This window comes from Morone saxatilis, unplaced genomic scaffold (assembly GCF_004916995.1).
Source record: "Morone saxatilis isolate NCDOM2014 unplaced genomic scaffold, NCSU_SB_2.0 Contig17, whole genome shotgun sequence".
Taxonomy (NCBI): Eukaryota; Metazoa; Chordata; class Actinopteri; family Moronidae; genus Morone; species Morone saxatilis.
In genome coordinates this window covers 5,018,695-5,040,906 of record NW_023339729.1, presented here as the reverse complement: position 1 = coordinate 5,040,906, position 22,212 = coordinate 5,018,695, and the positions used below count along the sequence as shown (strand labels likewise).

General features: G+C 41.1%; 4 protein-coding genes across 4 annotated transcripts in view; 1 reads left to right on the top strand and 3 right to left on the bottom strand.

Annotated features, from left to right (window-relative positions):
• Positions 1-469: 469 nt before the first annotated feature.
• cryba1l2 (crystallin, beta A1, like 2) lies at positions 470-4,628 on the top strand. Its single transcript, XM_035660561.1, has 6 exons — positions 470-636; positions 918-994; positions 1,092-1,210; positions 2,803-2,944; positions 3,090-3,232; positions 4,237-4,628. The coding sequence occupies exons 2-6, from the start codon at positions 920-922 to the stop codon at positions 4,382-4,384; spliced, it is 627 nt and encodes a 208-aa protein (XP_035516454.1). The 5' UTR covers positions 470-636; positions 918-919; the 3' UTR covers positions 4,385-4,628.
• Positions 4,629-5,224: 596 nt separating this feature from the next.
• On the bottom strand, positions 5,225-16,603 carry unc93b1 (unc-93 homolog B1, TLR signaling regulator). The gene is made up of 13 exons (XM_035660089.1): positions 16,404-16,603; positions 14,882-14,995; positions 14,586-14,727; positions 14,309-14,462; positions 14,056-14,217; positions 12,561-12,690; positions 12,356-12,449; positions 11,157-11,281; positions 10,285-10,467; positions 9,781-10,069; positions 9,567-9,688; positions 9,343-9,465; positions 5,225-8,106 (listed from the first exon to the last, which is right to left on the bottom strand). The coding sequence occupies exons 1-13, from the start codon at positions 16,404-16,406 to the stop codon at positions 7,870-7,872; spliced, it is 1,878 nt and encodes a 625-aa protein (XP_035515982.1). The 5' UTR covers positions 16,407-16,603; the 3' UTR covers positions 5,225-7,869.
• A 131-nt stretch (positions 16,604-16,734) lies between these two features.
• Positions 16,735-20,582, bottom strand: timm10 (translocase of inner mitochondrial membrane 10 homolog (yeast)). The gene is made up of 2 exons (XM_035660090.1): positions 20,365-20,582; positions 16,735-17,950 (listed from the first exon to the last, which is right to left on the bottom strand). Exons 1-2 carry the CDS (start codon positions 20,433-20,435, stop codon positions 17,755-17,757), a joined length of 267 nt encoding a protein of 88 aa, XP_035515983.1. The 5' UTR covers positions 20,436-20,582; the 3' UTR covers positions 16,735-17,754.
• A 154-nt stretch (positions 20,583-20,736) lies between these two features.
• The window catches only part of LOC118326536, an 8,847-nt gene continuing 7,371 nt past the window's right edge, over positions 20,737-22,212 (bottom strand). The window contains exon 7 of the mRNA XM_035659550.1: positions 20,737-21,632. Coding sequence (XP_035515443.1) covers positions 21,274-21,632 — 359 coding nt within the window. The 3' untranslated portion in view covers positions 20,737-21,273. The remainder of the gene's footprint in view (positions 21,633-22,212) is intronic.

Genomic DNA, 22,212 nt, shown 5'->3' with positions numbered 1-22,212 from the left:
GGAATGCTCACTCAAACTCTGACGCATTTCACTATTGGTAACAATCTGTCCACTTTAGGCCCTTGATTAATCAGTTAATTGTTTAGTCTATAAAATTAGTTTACACATACTTTATGAGTTATACATCTACTAAAAGCAACAAATTCTCACATTGAAGAAGTTGGCATCATTGATATTTTGCTCCAAATTTACTCATCAGTCATTATCAATTAGTCTAATTGACTAAGCTAATCTTTTTAGCTGTAGTTACATTTTTATGAATCATTGCTCGTGGAACAGTTAATTTGAGGCCAAAACAAAAATCTGACAACTTAACAATCACAAATATATTTGTGTGATTATGTTTTCCATTTTTAACTTCTTACTGTGCATTATTTCGAATGATCACTGTACAAAACACAGTTCAATAGACCTTAATTTTGAAGTCTCTGACCGGAAGTATCATCCTAAATTCGGGCGAGCGTCACACTTGACAAACTCGCCTCGTTCACACCATCAGCATGGAGGGGCATCACGCGCACACGCGCAAGCACGAGCTTCTCGCGTGGACGCCGGTATAAAACAGAAGCGCCAGGTTCAGACAAAAGTCCACGTGAAGAGGATTTGGTTGGTGAGGAGCGCGAGGAGAGCATCCAGGTAAGCAGGAGCGGGAAAGTGACTGACAGAAGTTTCCCACGGGACGGATTCAATGTTTGTGCTAGTTGTTTATGAAGACCGTGTTGGCTGTATAAGTTCAATTCTTAATCGATAGAGAGGAAACAATGTCAGTTAGTTAAATTAAATTAAAGTTCACTTAAAGAAACCGCTTTTTCCTCGTTGTCCAATGAATCAGAATGTGCTCATACTATTACCATTACTGTTTGTACTCCTCTCATCCATCTGCTAATGTTTTTCTTGTTTTTTCTATTTTGCTTTAGAAATGAATAGATACGCTAGAACCCACATGACCTCACCCATGTACTTCCCTGGCATGGGTACAGCCCCTTGCTTCAAGGTGAACACACACACACACACACACACACACACACTCATAAACACATGTTTACAGTACACATGTATAATGCCTCCCCCCTGTCTCCCCCTGTGTGCAGGTGACTGTGTTTGAGCGGGAGTATTTCCAGGGCAAGTGTATGGAGTTCACCTCCGAGTGCTGCAACATCCACGAATGCGGCCTGGACAACATCCGCTCCATCCGAGTGGAGAGTGGAGCGTGAGTCACACAGCCTGTACGCCTGCAAGTCTCTGTGGACAGTGGACTGACTGTGTGTGTGTGTGTGTGTGTGTGTGTTTATGTAAGTGTTTGTCTGTGAGACCGAGGTAGAGAGATAATGAGAGAGGAAGTAACATCCAGGCTCCCACTAAAGCATGTCACCTCTGAGGTAACTGTGTCCTACAAATAGGGCGCACCCAGCATGAGCGGCAGGCAGGAGATCGTCTTCTTTCTGCCACAGCTTTCTTTTTCAGATGAAATGCTGGGAAAAGAGTTTTTATCTCCATCTTTTAGCCAATCTGAAAGCTCTTTATACTGCAGAGTTTCACCTGTGGTCAGCAGTTATCATTGGTCAGCAGTGGCTAATTTCAGGTCACATGAGTGTTTTTATCCCTTTGATAAAATGGTCTGAGACAGTGTATGAGAGAAAAAAAGCCACAATCCCTGTGATGGATGCAATACTGTGTCAATACTGTTATATTTCTGTGGTCCAGGTTTCTCACTGCTTGCTAACTTCCCATCTCTGAAATGTTTTTTTTCTTGAAATCATTAAATATTCCTGTTTGAATAAGCAAGAATCAAAGGTAAAGTTTTGAAGAAACATCCCGGGGTGTTATTTATTAAGAGTGTAACCCCTGTGTGTGTGTTTGACCAGATCTGAGTGACACAATCATTACACTTTGATTCAAATGTTGTCACACTCTCATTGGTACGTGGAAGTGTGTGACGGCACTGCCAAAGAACATGAATACAGAAAACTAAAACTGTTTCTCATTAATCATCCCTCCAACAGCCTTCAGCAGGCATCAGGGCAATATAATAAGATATTTACCCAAGACAATAATTATGTTGACACAATATCAGATATACTGCCTGTAATTATACTTAATAACAAAAAAAACTAAACAAAAAAATAGTTTCTTTCAGTTTTAGGAGTGATAAATGTCGGCTTCAAATAGATGGTTATGTACTCATTGTTTTCAAGAACTAATTTAATTTCTTCACCTTTGGGAATGAATAATAATGTAACTGTATTTTTTTTATAAATTATAAAGTATTTCATGTGAACATTAGAACATTATGACTCTACGGTTCTTAATTCTACTAAAAGTACAAACAATTGTGAGAACTTTACTGTTTTCACAGATTACCATTATCTCTGTATACTGAGGAGGAAAATACAATCCCTGAATACCAAGTATTACACAATCCCTGAATACTACAATCAAATGAGCAACCGGGACAGTTTGGAAGTTGCCTGTGTACACTCTGTCCTCTTCAGTTCAGCTGACACACTGTGCTGCCCTGCTTGTGTTTTTTTAAATGGTGGATACAATGCGGGAATGTTATATGTAACTAATTAAAACAACTTCATGCACCCGCCCATCATCCTCTTAATGAGGTGCACTGTTTCCTGCGACCACTAGAAGGACAAGACTGGTTTCATGTTCCAGCTGCTGACTCTCTCCTTTTACTCCTCTCACCCCGTCTAATGTCACCTATCTGTTTTATGTTCACACTGATTATCAAACATTAACCTTTTTACTCACCTGTTTGACTACTTCACCTTGTTCTTCCACTCGTGTGTCCAGTTGGGTGGGTTACGAGCACCATGACTTCCAGGGCCAGCAGTTCATCCTGGAGAGGGGCGAGTACCCCAACTGGGACGCCTACAGCGGCTCCCTGTCCTACCACACCGAGCGCTTCATGTCCTTCCGCCCCATCTACTGCGCCGTGAGTACCTGCAGAGCATGACGAGTGGCAGTGATAGTGAGGGGAGGGAGGGAGGGAGTGAAACAGAAATGAGACAACTCTGTGCTTCTGTCTTACGTCTGTCTGACAGGCCTAACGCTAACTTTAACACCAATCCCCTCCACAGTCTCACCAGAGCAGCCGTATGATGATCTTCGAGAGGGAGAACTTCATGGGCCGCTGCAGCGAGCTGTGCGACGACTACCCCTCCCTGCAGGCCATGGGCTGGTTCAGGCCTGAGGTGGGCTCCATGCACGTGCAGTGCGGAGCGTAAGTCAGTGCTTCATCCCAACACGTTCCAGCGCTTTATTATAAAGAATTTCCAGAGGGCTTCAAAGAGGAAAAATGAAGTAGGGAGTAGAGTAGAAAAAACACATTCAGTACTGAAGAATTAAACAGACATCCATGGTGTAGTTTATCAGTTCAGACAAAACTGACTTGCAATCAATCACATACATCAATATTTGCTTGGAAAAGCCAAATGAAGATATTTGAACTAAAACACATTATTGTGGCACATATAATTAGTAAAGCATTTAATAGAAATGTGTAAAGTTGGCATTACAAGTTGTTTTATTTCCAAATGTTATTTATTCTTAGTAATACTTTAAATTGAATTTCAGCCTATCATGTAGTCTAAAATATTAGCGGATCATTAAATATGTGTTCATCTGTTTTTTTTAAGTGTTATTTTTAAAATTAATATAAATGAATGTGACACCAAACTGGGGTGGCACTTTGGGTGGCCAGGCATCTTTTGCAACCCATCTAGATCTGCCCCTGGCTCTTTTAAATTTCCATTTCTCTTTTTTTTCTTTAGTGCACCTCATTTCCTCCTCTCCGCTAATGCTAAATTCCACTTCTAAAAAGTCCCAAAAGCTGTCCAGCAGTGTGCCCCTCTTTCCACCCCTGTCCCAGCAGCTGGATCACCCTTCTGTTCAGTGAAATATTAAAAACCATGATGCAGTTATTCTCAGCCAGCCCAGCAGCATGGCTCTAGGGATGCCAATGTGAATTGGTCCACTGGTTTGGTCCTGACTGAAATATCTCAACAACTACTAAATACTAGATTGCCATGATTATTTAAATGTTTCCCTTTTCAAATATTGCTGTTCGTCTCAGAAATACAGTGTCACTCTAATTTGAATGTTTTCCCCAATGGTGGTTAAATCGAATAGCACCTGGAGAATTTCTTCATTTAAAGCAAGACGTAGAAATGTAACTGTAGCTCTTCTCACTTACTCACTTTCCATCCTCCTCCTGTCTTTCTTCAGCTTTGTGTGCTATGAGTACCCGGGCTACAGAGGCCAGCAGTACATCATGGAGTGTGAAAGACACAGCGGAGACTACCAGCACTGGAAGAACTGGGGCTCCCACTGCCAGACTCCAAAGATCCAGTCCATCAGACGCATCAGGCACTGAGAAGAGACAGATTAGGACAGGCAACAGTGTCGGCTCGGGCTAACACCTGGGCGCTGTGCTTTAGGGGCCTGACTATGAGCCAAAGAGCCTGAACTTTGGTTTGGTTCTGAGTTTAAGGCTTCATTTACAACACAAACCATCAGTGACGTAGCAGCTACCTCTTTATCCCAGCTCATATTCCTATTTCTGTTCATGCTCATTTTGTCTTAGTACAAGTGAAATAAAGTTCAGATTGAGAAGCGGACCAGTTCTTTCTGTAATTTCCTGTGTTGAGTGGACGTATGCAGAGAGGATGTTTGGCATTGTTTCATCTGGGAGTGAACGCTGCACAAACAGCACTAACAATGTGTACATTTACACTACATACATTTACAAAATACATTTACTGCAGTGCAGAAGTTCAAATGTAATGTTCTGTCATAATGTTTAGAGTATTTATTATTTGGGGACACTTTTAGTCCAGGGCCCATATTTATTGAGCATCTGATAATCCCTGCAGAAGCATGGAAAAAATGACTCAAAAGTGATACAGTTTAATTACCATTACCATTAATACAACTTAGTGTTCATAATAACCTGATATTATAATGCATCAGTAATTTACCATTTGAAAGTGAAGGCTGTAAACTGTAAATTAGTTACGTAAAATTTGTGACACTTTTACACTGAAATGTGTTTTCTTTTTTTTAATATTTCTACCTTTACACAAGCAAAGTACCTACTTTAAAGTTTCCATGGTGATAAGTGCCTGGCTGTCACAACGGCCATAATATAAAGTCAGTGACTATAGCATCACACCACCCACCAGTCAAGACAAACACAATGACAGACAGCAGTAGGTAAGTTCAGCACAATCTTTAGTTGAATGTACAGGTGTAATTAAGAGAGAAGTACAAAGTGTTTTCCTGAACACATCAACAAAGAGTTTCACATGACATTACATAAATTAACACCGTCATAGAGATCAGTGCAACACTGCGTACCACTGGCATCAGCTCACTGAAACATTAGGAGTTATTTTTCATTACAAAAGAGAACTGTTGGGGGCGCTCACCTGGGAGTCTGACATGTGGGCTTTTGCTGCGTGTCACTCTCACTCTTTCTCCCCCTTTCCTGTTGTTCCTGTCCTGTCCAGTAAAGGCAAAAAAGCCCCCCCAAAAATAAACTATACAAACTCTGGGTACCGAACCTACAATATACAGGAAGGTTTGACCATCAGTATGAAAACATGACAGCTTGCAGTCCTGACATAACTGTTAGTTACTTTTGTTTAAATGCTGCCTGGATCAAACCAACTCAAACTAAAAATATAAAAAGTGTGATGAAGCCAGGTTGTTTCCAACATGACATAACTTTACAAACTTTACATGCACAGAAAAACAAAAGACATGTCAGGAAACAGAGTGATAAGAAAGCACAGCAGAGTGACATACTGTACAGGTTTTGTATATAATGACATCTGTGTTCTCGCAATCACTAAATCGTCCAATAGCAGGTCTCCAAACTTGCCAACTGGTTGTGATTAATACGCCTGTTTTACTGCAGACACTTTGACTTAAGCACAGGTGTTACTGATAACATTAACAATGGCTCTGTTCTATTCAAGTGTCTCAGTCAGGCTTGACAGTGAGCCAGCACACACAACACCAGGACCCTGAAACTGAAGCAGCTAAACAAAATTCAGCAGCCATTCACTGTATTATTTTCTTCACCTGTTTCTCCTGCTTTGATGTGGAAAAGACCGAGTAGGCCTTGGTTTCAGCAAAAACAAAGCTGTTTTTGAATCATGACAATATCTCCAATATTATATATATATATGTATCACATTTTAATACTTAAACAAATACAACTGTTACAAAACCTTTTTAAGGGTTTTAAGGACATGATGACACCCTGATATGTGTTCAGTTTCAAGGCAACTGACCTTGTTTGCTTGATATGTTATTTTGTGTACCAGCTCTTGGCTAAATAGTTAGTCACTGCTGTTTTTTAGCCACGCTAGCGGTATGAATCTGAATCTGAATGGCTGGATGTCTACCACTTTGGTCCACACAGAAATATCTCAACCTCTATAGGACAGATTGCTGTGGAATTCTGTACAGATATTTATGGTCCCCAGGCGGTGAATCCTAATGACTCAGCAGCTTGACATTTATGATTCTGAGTTAAATGTCTGAATGTGAATCTGACTTTGAGATGAATTGCCATCAGATTTGGTACAGACTGACTTTCATCCATCACCTTAGATTATCCAATGCTTTGGTTTATGCCCAAATACCTGCAGACAAGGACATACCCATTAGCCTCAGAGATACTTTGTGTTTAGTGCTATTTAGCACATATCAGAGATACTGAACATGGTAAACATTATACCTGCTAAACATCAACATGTTAACATAGTTACTGTGAGCATGTTAACAGCTGACGTTAGCAGATCACGGTCCCTAGGTGGAGCTAGCGTGGCTGTATACTATTGTATTATATTGTTTACTTTAATATTGTAGATTACTATATTAAGCAATTGAGCCAGTCCACACAATAATTACTCTAACATATCCCTGAGGCCACTGTTACATATATTCATATTCATATTAAACTTCTCCCAAGAAATATCAGGCAACAAACACATGCCTGAGCTTCTTTTAATAGCTTGAGTCGGCTTGTTTTCTCTAAAAATTGTGCATAAATTAAAGGGTTGAAGGCAAACAAGGACAGAAGATCAAATATAGCCGAGGCTGCTTACGCTGTTCACATCCAGCAGGACCAGACTGTCTAAAAATTACTCCAGCAAAACACACTTCACCCGGAGGATAAGCTTAGAAAATCAATTCCTCATTTCTTTTTCTGTCACTTTCAGTTCTTTTTTTCTCAACAAGCTCTTTTAAAAATGAAACCAAGTTCTATGTTACAGAGTGTGTTTTCTACTTGGATAAGCACAAAAGCAACTGCAACTCCCTCTATGATTACCAGTACAGTCTGTAAATATGAGCCGCAAACTGCAGCAAAGGAAAAACTAAAGTATTCTTGTTGTTGCTGCTTTTGTTTTTGGTTCTGTATATTGTTTTACGGATACAAAAAAGATACAAAAAACAAGACATTCATTTTGGCTTTGTATTCATCACAATACAAAAAAAAACAAAAAAAAGAACTCTTCTTGTTGTATTATTATTATATTCATTATTATATTATATTATTATTATCCAGTGTGCGCTACTTTTTAAGACCGTCATATCTGTTGTTAAATGGCCATATGGTTTCTGTACCTTCTCCTGTGGATCGCTGTTACAGTCGAACAGGTGATCAGAGCTTTTTAATTCCAGCTTATTCCAGAAAAGAAATGATTTGTTTAGTGTAGTATCTGTAAAAATATGAATGGAGTCATGAACACAACAGCATCCAGCGCGTCTCTAACTCTCCTCCTCTTCTGTCCACCATCTCCCCTCATTTCTCCTCTCTCACCCTCGCTCACATTCCTCCCTCTCTCCCTACTTCACATGGGCGTCCTCCCGTCTGTGACGGTGACCCTCAGCCCCTCTCCTCCTGTTTCTGGGTGAGTCAGCTCCCTGCACCCCTCCGTCTTGGCCTCCTTCCTCCCTGTCCTCTGCTCCCATCTCTTCCACCACATGGTCTCCATCCTCCTCGTCATCTCCGTCATCCTCCTCACTTCTCTCAGAGTCGGACTCATCTGAGTTGTCCTCCTCAAGGTAGCGGTAGCCTTTGACCTGCAGACACAAATAATATGTTATGTTGGTGACTGAGACAAAGTGAGGCGCTCTTAAGTTAAACTGTGTTTGGACCAGTTAAATGTTTTACGATAAAGCGCTGAATATATTGTTATGACTTTACTCCTGCATAGCCGATGGATTCCTTCCATAGAGGGCTGGTAGAGTGCAGGGCAAACCACTGTTTACAGTAGTTCAAATCTCACCACACAGCAGACCTCTAAAGATAATTCTTTATTTCTGCATTAGAGAAGAGAGTTTCCTGGAGGGAATAAAACTGTTCACATGCGGGATGAAAAAGCATTGTTCACTCCAGAATAAGGAATAAAAAGTGTGGATATCTAGTGTGCAGTGAGATTTATACTTCTGCAAAGGGTTGGCAGTTCGCCTCCTGAACTGATCGCAGCCTGAGGCAAACCCTCCTTTCACTTCCTGAGTTGTCTGATAGTGTGCCAGATGTTCCTTGGGGCTGACCAGAAGTCAGGAGACCCTTGGGCTAACCAAACCTGAAAAGGCCTCCTTATTAAGCTTGACAGCCTCCTTCACTGCTGGTTTAGACAAGTCATTTTCAGTGTCTGTCTGTGGAAGGTTTCAAGTTTCCACATCACACCTGTGTAAGTTGCATATTTAATATATATATAACTAGATGTGATATGTCACAAAATCCTGCTCCTATGTACAGGTCTTAAAATGAGATTTAAGGTGAGCACAGAGAAAAACAGCCTTCTAGTTTTAAACTCTGCACGGTGAAGGTCATACATCCAAATGATGTAACAATAAGCAACAGTGGAGGGGGGTTTTAATGTCTATGCTTTGCTGCTATAAACGGTTTTTTAACTTCACAGCCACATGAGAACATCAGCAGAAGGTTTTTATAATACCCACAATTTATATATCAAACAAAACGCTCTTTCAGTGTGGCTGCCCATTCATTTTAGGGAAGCTGCTCATTCAGTGTTTGAAGGTTTTATGGCTTACTTGAAATTAAATATATAAAACAAAACTGTTACTCATCTGGCAAAGGATGCTATAATGTTGAAACATAACAGCATATGTGCAGACTAATTCTGGTTGCTTTTTTACATCAAATGGACACCAATATTTGTTTTACCACATTTGGCTACAAAACAAATTGAATCCCTATTTGTTCAAGTAAACTGCAGCACGAATCTGACAGCATGAATCTGCTAAGGTTCAGGCAGTCATTTGTGAGAGTGTCAGACTGTGATTGGTCACCTTGTGCCGGGGCCGAGGGATGCGAGGCAGCCTGAAAGGCACTTTATTGGCAAGCCGGCGCTCCATCAACCAATAACAGTAACAGGCCACCAACAAAGTGAACAACAGGATGGAGAGTTTGGCCTGGGGGAGAGGGACAGAAACAAGCGATGTTTAAAATGTGCTATATTCGAGACACAAACACGCCTTAAACATCGTCTGAACACACACACACACAGTCGTACCCTCATCGGCAGATTGGACCAGAGGTAGACTATGAAGATGGCGATGGCCTGCCACCAGTGATAGATGGTGTAGACAAAGTCCAGACGTTCTTTTTCCTCTGCGTACAGCAGACCGAGCAGAGCTGATACACACACACAGAGAGAGGAGTTCATGCTGAAACACGTGTGAACAAGTTAGTGTAGCATACGCACACACACCACAGCTGTTACTTACTGCTGACCCCGGTCTTGTTCAGGGCAGTGCCCAGTCCCCACAGCACAGAGATCACCAGCAGAGGGCCCAGATACTCTGTTCTGTTAAGATTTTCTTTGTCGTGAACTATAGAAAACGACAGGAGTGCCACCAGCAGCACCGCATGCACAACAGCACCCGCCACCAGACACAGCCAGCGCGGGAGGCGAAGGAGGCAAAGGGAGAGTGAGGAAAAGATGGAGCAGGAGAGACCATAGACGAGTATAAGGAGCCACAGTTTTCTCAGGCCCAAAATGCAGACACCATACGTCTGTGGAGGCAGAGAAAGAGAGAAATTAGATGAAACATATATATATATATTACATACATACTTCATGTCTTTATTACCACAATCTGCCTGCTCCATAATGTGTCCTGTTATTATTATTATTTTGCATTATAAACTATTCAAAGACACAAACCAAATGAAGCAATGCAAGCAAAAGCTACTCCACTGTTCAACAAACGTCATTGACAGCGCAGTACCAGGGAGAATCCGGTGATCGCAAACAGCATTTCAAATCCGCTATAGATGAAGAAGGGGCAGAGCAGTCGCAGGCGGTAGTCTCTCAGGTGTTTGAAAGGCAGCTGGAAAATGTTTCCCCAGCCGATACTGCGAAGGTCGATCTCTTCTGTCGGGCGGTAGGCAGCACCACACAGCACAAGGAACTGTGGGTTTAGAAAATGAATGGAAATGAATTATATATTGAAATTACTTTGTGGATAATAAAGACTCTTACTCAATTTAAAGTTAACATCTGAAAGCTGCTCTAATCAATACTTACTACAATACTACACTGGAGATTACACTACAATGTAATCTCCAGTACAAACAACAGCTCTGCCACATATTCTACCAGACTTATAGCAGCCAGCTTTTGTTGAAGTTGTAATTCATTACTGAGGTCAGAGTAAGCGGTGGTGTTGTCCGGTTCCACTGCAAACTATAACCTAAATGGTAAACATATAGTTAAATTAATATATTTCTGACTGTCGATCAAAACGGAGCATTATTATATTTGTAAAGGTAGAATTTGAGTTATTCAATTGGATTGCATTCAATTTTACAGGTGTACATAAAAAGTAGCAGCTGGGTGTGTATATGTTTGCTGTGCTGCCCCCAACTGGCGAACATTGATTAACTAATTTTAACAGATCTGACATACCAGCAGGCCCCAGATCTTTAAACTACATTTTTAAACAGGGACTCTCCTCGAGACAGCAGGACCTATTTAAGTTCCCAAAACAGGCACCAGACGATCATATTCGTACATAACAAACTCACTGAATTCTAGGGAGTCAGAGGTGAGTGTGTCTGCGTGTGTGTGTATGTGTGTGTGAGGGAAGTTCGATCTTACAATAATCATGGCGAGGAAGGCGAAGCCCATGAGGACACTCTCCACTTGGATAAGCAGCATGGAGCGAGGCAGGTTGATCAGCACGGTGGTGTTGAAGCCGGGGATCACTCCGGTGACCGTTGCTCCTGGCAGAGGAAGAGGAAGGTTCAGCCATTAGAAAGGAGGTGATGAGAAGCAACCAACAGGTTTCAGTCCTGTCTGTTCAACACACGAGACTGCATCTCTGCCACGAACACATGTCTACATTATAAAAAGTGGAAGGGATAACTAGCAGAGCAGCTAGGATCTTTGTGTGATCATGGTTTTGTATTTTGAAGAGGTCGTCTGTGAGGCACACGATGGTGTGAACCGCTCTACAGTCCTGTTCTTCCTATTGTTGTTTATAATAAAAAGGAAGCTGTGGGCAGAAGTGCAGAAGTTAAGCACACCAAGAAAAACATTTTAGCTTTAGCAGAAGTGTTCACTCGTTTCACAGCAGGAGGGAAACTTGCTTCCTTTCACAGCGGACGAAAGGCATATGCTCACCTAGCGCATGTGCTTCTACTTCATGCAAACCTATGAGACTGGTTTTTTGTTAAGCAGTCTAGGACAAACTATGGGAAAAAAGAAGACACAGACCGAGGGGCCCTTTTTCTAGGGTAGGAGTGTACACTGAATTTATCAGAGCTTTCTTTGTTGAAAATAGTTCTCTGTTTGGCTAAAACAAAAGCTGATAAGAGCAGAGTCTGTGGAACATACACAACAACAATAATCAGTGAAAGGATGCTGAAGGACTCCACAAAGCCAAGGGGAAAATTTAGTTGAGAGGATCAATATCACGCTCATGTCTGTATGGTAAATATGTAGCTGGAGCCAGACGCCATTTAGCTTAGCTTAGCATTAAGAAAGGGTTTTATAGTGTCAGAGGTGCTGGTAGTTGGATTTTGTTACCTTTGCACAGAGCCAGGCTAGCTGTTTCCCCCTCTGTACAGTCTTTGTGCAAAGCTAACCTTACCGGCTGCTGGCTATAGCTTCATATTTACCGCACAGACATGAGAAGGGTGTCAATCTTCTCATCTCACTCTTGGAAAGAAGCATAATAAGTATTTCCCAAAGTGTCAAACTATAGCTTTGTATATCTCATTGGATGGGATGGCCTGACTCGTTTTACACAGTCTGTAATCATCCATCAGTGGAGCTGAAGCAGCAGTTGTCTTTACCACAGGCTTTGACGTTGCAGAGAACGTGTTCGTTGTAATGCAGGTAGCTGTTGAGGACGAAAATCATGGGGAACTCCGCGAAGACAAAGCTCAGCTGATGAGGAAGAGAGAGATGGCTAATTTGTTTCTGCAGCTGTACAAACTTCTTTTCCAGTGTTAAACACAACATGAAGTCAGCTGAAGCATTAGTGAACAAAAGACTCACATGGAAGATGATGTTGAAGACTGACTGGAAGACGATGATGTAGCTGTGGCACGCTCCCTTAGGAAGCTTCTTTTGCTCCTGCACGTGCTCTTCCTTGTAGTTGGCGTACTCGTAGTACTGCTGCGCCATCCTGCACGTGTTTGTGCGAGAGCAGATGAGTGGCGTGGGAGGAGAGATTAACAGAAAACAGAGACACATTCATTAAAAAAAGCATACTCATTGTGTACAAACAATTTGATTTAATTGAGAAAAGAGATCCTTAGAATGTGCCTTATTTTTCATTTTTGTTTGTTTTTTTCCTGCCTCCGACTTCATAAAAGAACTGTACTTGAGACATTGAAATAAAAAACAATAAATTTGGCCTGGGGGAATTGGGTTTCTCACCAGCATGGTATCGCACACAAAAAAAACAATGCTTTAGAAAATAACAAAAACAAAGTGCTGACAAAAAATATCTCAGCTTGACAACAACAGACAGTACTGCACAGACCAACAGAATTTCAACAAAAAAAGTGCCCTTTCAAACTGTCCTTTGAGCCTTACACTGACTGAAACAATATGGGGTATTGTTATTATTACACCTCTGTGAACAGACGTGAAAACACTCAAAGTGGTTTATCATCCTTTTTTAGAAATTCAATGCTGCTGACACAATAATACTCGGAAACATTTCACTTCAATTGAGGATTTTAAAAGGCTATACTAGAGTATATTCAGGTCCACATGTTTTTGCTTTCTTAATGTGAAACTAATGTCTAACTCGTGTGGGACACTTCCGTATATGTGCATGCTTAAACTGTATATTTTTATTCTTGTTAGACATCTCTCATGAAAAAGAGATTATGAAGGGTTAAACAAAAAATACTTATTTTACTTACTTAATAAATCACAATTTGTGCCCCATCAAAGGAGGAGTATATGTAGTACAGCACAGGCTAGAGTGTATCATCTTATTTTTTAATGGGTGATGTCTTTAAAAGGTATTAATCATGGCTCGATTAAGGACCACTGGCTATTTTTTAACCCATTTGAAACATGTCAGCCTTGTGGCTATGATATTACCTTATATATATATATAACAAATTGAAGTACAAGAAAGCCAAAGACATGTTTCAAGTAATTTAGAAACAGTGTCTCCATTCAAGGCTCCAGGGGTCCCAAAAGCTCCTGAATTACCGTGTATCAACTTGTTTATGTTAATAAAAGCGAATCACTTGACTTTAACTTTTAAAGCCTTGATGGTTGTTAGAAAAACTCAACATTAATGTAATGTTTAGATTTGACAGTGACGGTGGTTATAAAGTTATAGATTTAAGCACTGGATTACAGCATGTAATGTAATGTAATGAGAAACAGTTAAAGAAGTGTAGTTGAAATGTAAATGTAATTTTGGTGGGGTGATCTGAGACAATAGTCATCTTCTCAGATCCTCCGTTAACTACAGTGGTGGACCATCAGTACGCTCTGTGTGACGTAGTCATGTCTCTCTTCTGACCTTGTAATATAATTTCCCAAGGAGGCCCAGAGCGGCACAATGGCCACACCGATTGCTACAGCTGAGGGAACCAAGGTGTAGTATCGCTCCCAGTAATTGGTTGAGACGAAGAGTGCGTAGATTCCTGAAGCCAGGAACATCATCCACTTAGTACCTAGAAACCTGCCAGAGAGATAGATATATATAGTTGTATAGGGAGAGCGAACGACATTCAAATAAAAAAAGAAAGGTTTTATCATTTGTGTGTGTCTACCTGATGAGTATGGGGGTGTACAGCAGGCCTATGATGGGCGTGACGTTGATGCCCATTAGCATCTTGCGGTCGATGTCCTCCAGGCCAAGGTTGCTGTACTTTACCTCACGGTATGTCATATCATAATGGAGGATGAGCTGCATCTGCAGTAGGCCTGTAGCGCACACACAAACACACACACAAATATACACACACATTTCAAATAACAGATCTCTGTACTCTACATGTCTGTGTGTTTCTTTGTCCATATCAATGTATTTTCTCCAATCAAACTCACCCATGTACACACTATATACAATCATCGCTCCAAAACTGGCTGCGAGAACATTCTTGATGACTCCCAGCCTCTTCCTCCTGTAGTACTTCCTCTCCTCCTCCTCCTCGTTGTACTCTGCCTGCGGGCCAAGAAACTCCTCCATCTAAGGAAAGTAGGGAAACAAATAGTTGTGCAACTGTCTGATAAGAGCAAAGGTTGAGGAATTTTATCACACTCATAGAGAAGCATGTTGTTTTGCACTAGAAACTTGAGAATCACAGGTTAGAAGGTGTTTCACCAGACAGCAGGGAGCTCACCTGGCCCTGCATGTTGTCTTCTTGCTCCACATTCAGTAGTTCATTTACCACGCCATTGGGAGGCGCTACAACCTGATCATCCCCAAACAAATCTTCTCTTTCAGATGCCTCCATCTAGTGACCAAAAGGAGCAGCACACTGGATTAATAGACGGCTCACTGCATTCATCCAAACCAATCACTCACTTTTTGTTTTGTGATTCTCTAATCTCTAATCTCACTCTGTACAAACTAATGACACTACATTTTAGATGCTTTTTCACGAGCTTCAAAAAATCATTACAGTTTTATTAGATAAAATCTCAGGCTGGATAAATCAGAATAATTACACCTGAAAGTTATTAACATTAGCATTTAACCTATTTTACACTTGCTCAATCTCTTTAACTACGTAACTACGAGCTGGCAAATATAATAATAGGAAGGCAACTGAAAATTTGAAGTGTTTAAATGCAAAAAATATACATACTACACTTTTGGTGATTTAATATTTGTGTTGCATTTGATGATTTTTATTGAGCTTTTGTCCTGTTTTTAAGCACTTTAAAGCTATCTAATTCTATGTTTAGTATGAATAGTAGAATGTATATGTGTATCCTCTGTTAAAAACATTTGGGTTTCTGGATGAAGGCAAACATCACATTCACAGTGAAAGGATAGTGTAGGTAAGGGACTGTATGAAAATGATTGAGGGGACAGATGTTGAGTCTTCTAAAGGGCAGACCCTCCCCAGAGTTGGGATCCACTCCTTCACTTCACACTATCTCAAAAAAGTACATTCATGGCAAATATAACAACATGGGGGGAAATGCAGGCACTTCCTATTTTTAATAAGAAATTAAATAAACTGTTATTACAGCTGAACTGGGAACAGGCAATATTTTCACACCAGCCCATATCCATGGTACGCAAACACCATCTTTTTGATGTAACTATTTAATCTGTTTATATATTTTAAAACATATTAAATAAATTAGACATATGGGCAAAGAAAAAAAAATAGCTTTAGGACTACCTTTTTTTTCTTCTGCAAAAATAAACTTTTGTATGGTCCCTAACCTGGTCAAAGTTCTTTTAGTATCCCCGAACTGTTAGCGTTATATACAGGTTTATCTATGTAATTGACTGTATATATTAATGTTCTGAAGAGTCTTTACCATTCATTTTAACTCGACAACCATGACCTAACGTTACATTGTTAGAAAAGAGGATGTGGTCCTAAGCATGTCCTCAAAAGTGTTTTAACAGTATGCCACAAACACAGTACTAGTTGTAGGCATTCATAGATGTAAGCTACATGACCGTATAAACCACGGTAAAGGTTCATTATTGACTGTTTCTCTCACAGTATTTAATATATTCTAGATAGTTGGACGTTTGTTTGTCCTCTTTCCCCTCTGTATGGCCTTTAAAGCTTATACTCCTATCCGACTTTAACATATTTCAGGATCCAAGAACTACTCTGACAGCGGGAGTGAGAGGTTTTATTTCACCTTTTAATCAACACCTTGAAAATGACTCACCATGCTTCTCGCGCGTTGCTCCTCGCGGGCTTCCAGTTAGTCCACCTGAGACAGAAACACCTGTGTCTCTGTCCCACCGGTGCTACTGTTCGTCTCTGCCGCTTTTAGTTCTCCTTTCCGACGTAGAACGTGCACGTATAAATAAAAGTTTCGCGAAGGAAACGAAAGTCAGTAGTCTTCACTTCCTCACCCAGTCTGCCTCAGTTTGTCTTAAAGGCACAGACACTTGTTTATTGAACCCTGCCTCCTCTCGGCCAGTTAGGGCGCCATTACAACCACAGTGAACAAGTGTGTGTGGGACAGAATAAAACTGTAGTACCCTCCAAAGCACTGATGTTAAAATAAGGATGTTTTATTAGTGATTTAGAACAATGAAACACTGTGCAGCTTCTCCAATATGCAGGTAAAAAGCTGACACAGTGGTTAGCACAGAAAAAAAAAAATAAGTTTCACAGTCAAAAAAAAACAAACATGGTCCACTGACATACTGCACAACAGTCTACATACACACGACAAATGAGCAAAGTTCAGTCCATCTTCAACACAGGTCCATCATGTAACCAGAGTGGCCTGGCGGGCAGTCTGTATCCGAGCGGTTACAGACAGAAGCCACCGCGGCATCGTCCAGGGCTGAAAAAGAGTAAACTATGCATAGTATCCTGTATAATACTGCTATACATAATTCAGTGCATACCCCGATACATTTGATTGACTGGATTTCAAGGTTTTATACAGATCTGACACTACTTTGTCTGCATGACAGACAACTTCTCTACATGAACTTTATGTTGTGTTGCAACCTTACGTAGGAGGGCCCAAAAAAAACCCAACAAATCAAAGGGAGCAAAGAATAAATGCAAATCATTCTTAGTGTTTGTTTTAACCTGCCCTAAGTACCAGACGGTTGGAAGCATGACGCTTTAAAGTATTTCTTTCGTTCTTGCACTCCAAGCAGCTGAAAACAATCACACAGTTTGACTTTAAAATAACATTAGATGTCCGTTTCCAGTCGAGTTTCAGGTGACTTCTTGAGGACCAGGCCAAGCTGAATGGAAAAAATAATCTGGCACATCCGGAGAGGCTGGAAGTTGTCCTCGTGCTGTCCCTCCACTAGGTGCTCTGGTGATCCCCCCCAGCCCCGTCCTACGTCTCGTCCTCTGCTGCAGCAGAGGAAGCAGTGTCCCTCAGTGGAACCTCAACAGCATTAACTCAACTTTTTATTTTCCCCAACAAACCCACCCGCTCATTAAAAACACAAGTCTCGCATCTTAGAGAAACCAGACATGCCGACCCCGTCCCATAACCTTGTAATCCCCCACAATGCTCCACTTCGTTCCCTTCATCAGCGTCTCTATCCGCTCCCTACAGCTGCCTTCCTCATCACTTCCTCATCCTGGACGGAGAGCTCTGTCAGCTTGCGTCCCAGCCTCTCGTGAAGGTCCAGGTATTTGGCCACGCAGCGGTCCAGGCACACCGACTCGCCCTTTGTCAGCTCAGCCTCCTTGTAATGTGGCGGTACACACTTCCTGTGGCAGGCGTTGGTCATTCTGGGAGGAAAGGAAGCCAGGACACAGTCAGAACATTGTGTGTAATTATGCCACTTGGTAAAACTGCACAGCTTTATCGGCTGGAATCACTACAGAGTGAGAAGATTAGAGCCGGAATTATTATTCAGTGATGATTATTCAATTATTTCTCTTTTTTTATTAAACAATTATTCGTTTGTTTAAAGGGTCAGGTTGTGATGGACCGTCTCAATGTTTTAAGTTTTTTAAACCAAACAAAACCAAAATATGTTTAATTAACCAACTTATAGGACAAGGAGAAGCTGGAACCATTAAATGTTAGAAAGTTCTGCTTGAATTAAAAGAAGACTTCACAATTTATAGTTTCGTTATTTATTTCTTGACTTCACAGGGACAATAATCAGAAATAAGGAGTGAATTATTAATGTGTATGCCTGCAAATAGAAATTAAAGCTGCAGTCTGTAACTTTTACAAAAACAACTTTTTTTATTTGCTGAAACTGTCCTGACAGTAGTACATGAGACAGATCATCTGTGAAAAAAATGATCTTCTGGCTCCTCCTAATGCTCCTAATGGCATTTGCAAAAATCGACCGGGCCTGAACGGAAAAAAATAAATAAAAAAAACAATCGGACCCAAGGAAAATAGGAAAACCCTTTTGGTTGGTGGCTTGAAGATAATTGATTGTTGAGCACTAGGAGGAGGCAGAGGAACCTAAACAATTCAGATTATCTGTCTCATATACTACTATATAGCGAAAGTTTAAGCACATTTTTATGAAAGTTACCTACTGCAGCCTCAACAATCACTCTGTTCGATTCTAGTGTAACTGAACCACACCACTTCAGCAGAAATGACCTAGAGTATATGAGAATGGGCCTTCTTTGGGCCCCAAAGAATCTCATTTTGACACGTCATGGCAGGCAAAACACGAGTGTTACTAATATCATTAATGATGTTACTTTACATTAGACAGTTCCAGGGCTCTGGTGTTGTACATGCTAGCTCACTGACCACGATTAAACACAGCCATCATCAATATTAACGTCTGTGCTCTTCTTGCTATGACAAGTCATCATTTCTGATGTGACAAAATATATGAATTCACCTCAAGCTGAAGCTCTAAGGCTGTTGTTCTGTCCCTCTTTCACATCCACAATTGCCCACATCCTTGGACACTGGAGTTCCCCTGAACTCAGTTCTTAGTCCAACTTGCTGTTTTAATCATCTTCTAATCTCCATCCCCAGCTCATCTTTAAGGCTGTAGCCACTTTATGTTAAAACTCCCCAAGTTCTACCACGTCAGCTCTTCACCTGTACTCTCTAGTGGCTACCCATATTACTGTAAAACCTTTGGCCTTAATACACAAGCCAGTCTTGCTCTCCTTTTCTCTGAAACAGTCCTCAAGATGCAAGGAAGTGAAGTTAACTAAACTCTGGTCAGAGTAATCGTTAAGTGGTCAACACTTATTGCATAGATATGGAGAGATCAGACCCAAGAAAAATAGAAAAACATGGATTGTCTCATTCCCAGCATCGGTATTTGATGACGTGGGAATCAACTCTCTTTTTTTAGCTTTTTCTATCTGCCAACTCAATGTATTCACAATGTGTGATCATGTGGATGAGTCATCTGTTAGTCAGTGTGCATGCAATAAGTGAGCATTTTGTATTCACTCCAGCATTAACAGGCTGTTATTAGTAGCTAAGTCTGACCAGATTTAATTCATATATAACTTTCTGTACAGGAAACATTTAAAGTCCCTCCTGCTGTAGAAAATGGAAGGACATGTATTAACCTTTTAGGCCAAAGTATATTTTGAATATGTTCCCACTACACCCGTGTCTCATCAGCCATTGTGACATGAAATAGTAGGTAATCACAGGTGCTACCAATAACACTAGTTAGGGTTCAGTTCCGTTTAGTGCAGCAGCCTTTCCAGTGAGCCAACGTGCACAGCAGCAGCACCCTGACATCCTGAACGGAACCATAAAGTGAATCCCTAATGTCCTCATCCATAAACTCAACCTGCACTGTGCTATCGTACTGAAAAGCTAACATTATTATTGGCTGCGAGTCACTAACTCAATTTAAGGTCATGTGTTGCTGTAATTGAAGCGGATACATTCTGACAAACACACTGAACAGAACTACTCAGCACTGTTACTGGTGGCTTGTACAGTCCTGTAGGAAAATGTAGCTTTATGTACAGTCGGCCCGACTGAGTATCTCTGACATACATGTAGCTACAGTCATTTGACTCACAGGGTGCAGGTAGCATCACAGCAGCTAGTCTTCACTGAGCGTAGATAACCTTAAGACAGCCCTTTGTCACCGTGTAACGACAGGTTTCATAAGTACTATGAATGAAGGCCAGGGGACGGTTAGTACTGACAGAGAGGTAGCTTAATGGTTAGCTTGTTTTGGCTTTACCGGTTGTACATGTCTGCCATCATTTCCACCTCCAGCTCCGCCGCCAGCTGCTGTGCCTTCATGGGATCCATGTCTCCGCTTCAGTGTGGCTTACTCCCGGCTCTGACTGCAAACACGCCGTCCTGACTCTCTCCAGCGGATAGCCGACAAGAAACCAACCCGCTGCTTCTTCTTTAACCTTCAAATCTCCAACACAGCACGTGTGTACCGCTTCCGGTGGCGCTTCTGCTGTCAATAAAGTTGGATTCAAACGGAGGGCAGAGACAGTGCGCCCTCTCCCGGCCTCTGTGTGGTTGAGCAATGACAGTATATATATACGGATGTGAGGTGAAAAAAAAAACCCTTGCATGAAAAGACAGACTATTTTTTTAATAAACAATAACTGTTAATTATGTAATTTACATTAAACACACGTTGCTTTACAAATACTGGCTCAAAATAAGGTTTCTGTTTTTTTTTACAATAGTTACTTAGAGACACAATACCACTGAAGTGCTTTTACCTTAATCAGTCTGAAGATTCAAATTTCAGAGATATTGATAAATATAAATTGTTAATGTAAACAACACTAAGAACTTTTTGTCTGTTGTATCAATGCTTGAGCATATTATTCATGGGAATTAAACATCCATTTTAAACCTTGCATATGGAACTAAATGAAGCTCAAAACCAGCACGCAGCCTGTGATTCTTGCATGTACAAAGCTTGTGATCGACGGACACAGACTGATGGTGAAAACAGAAAAAGGACATAAAAATCTATTATACATAGTTTGACAGCAAAATGGACTTCATCTGGCACTGTGTGAACATACATAATACCAGAATAGAGAGAAAACTGGGCTTGGCACATCAAAGTGCCGCTGAACTAGTCACACAACACAGTAAAAACTATGCACACGTACAAAGGTCACTCTGCCTCATCTCCGGTCACATCGATCTCGTTCACATCTTCCTCCTCTTCTTCCTCTGGACTGATGTTCATGTTGTCCAGTCTGTTCTCACACTCTCTGGACTGAGCCACTTTGTCTGGGGAGTAAAGCAGAACATCCACCTCCACTTCCTCCTCCTCTTCTTCTTGATTGCAGCCTGACCCAACAGCACCTGACAAAGGATCAGTTCTCTCTGGGGTCTGGGGATTCAAGGTGCTATCCAAAGGCATTTTGTCTTCTTGAGGCGCTGTGTGGGTGTCACTGTGAGATGAGCCTTCATCATTGATGGTAGTCTGTTGCGTTGTATCTGACCCTCCTGCATCACTGGCTTTTAGTGCTAAAAAAAAAAAAAGGAAGGAAGATGGATCATACAAAGTAGGCGGGACATTGTTTTTGGAAATGTATGTTGCTTTTGAGAAGGCCTTTTTACTTTTGTTCTTGGAGCACCATAGACAATAACAATTCATCTTACGTAAGTACTTTACTTGGACTTTCCATTTTATGCTACTGTACACTTCTACTCCACTGCAATTCAGAGGGGAACCTTGTACCACTACAATTATATGACAACTTGAGTTACAAGTTACTTTACATAGATTAAGATTTTACATAAAACGTGTGGTAAGGTTTTAAAATAGGGAGCACTGATTAAACCTGCAAGCAGTTTCCAACCTTCTAGGCTTGTGGTCCTTTACAAAAAAAAGCAGTGTGTGGTTGAGCTGTTTTCAGATTCAGAAGGTGCTTTTCATTACGCTAACTTATGCTTCCTTGCATCCTCTCTCCTTATACGACCCGGAAATCCTTTCCCCTCCGCCATCATGGAGGATCTTCCAATTCCTTAAATACACCTGGAGGAGACGAGGAGAGAGGAGGCTTGTGGAGGAGCTGGGAGTGAGGAAACACCAATGTATTTTACA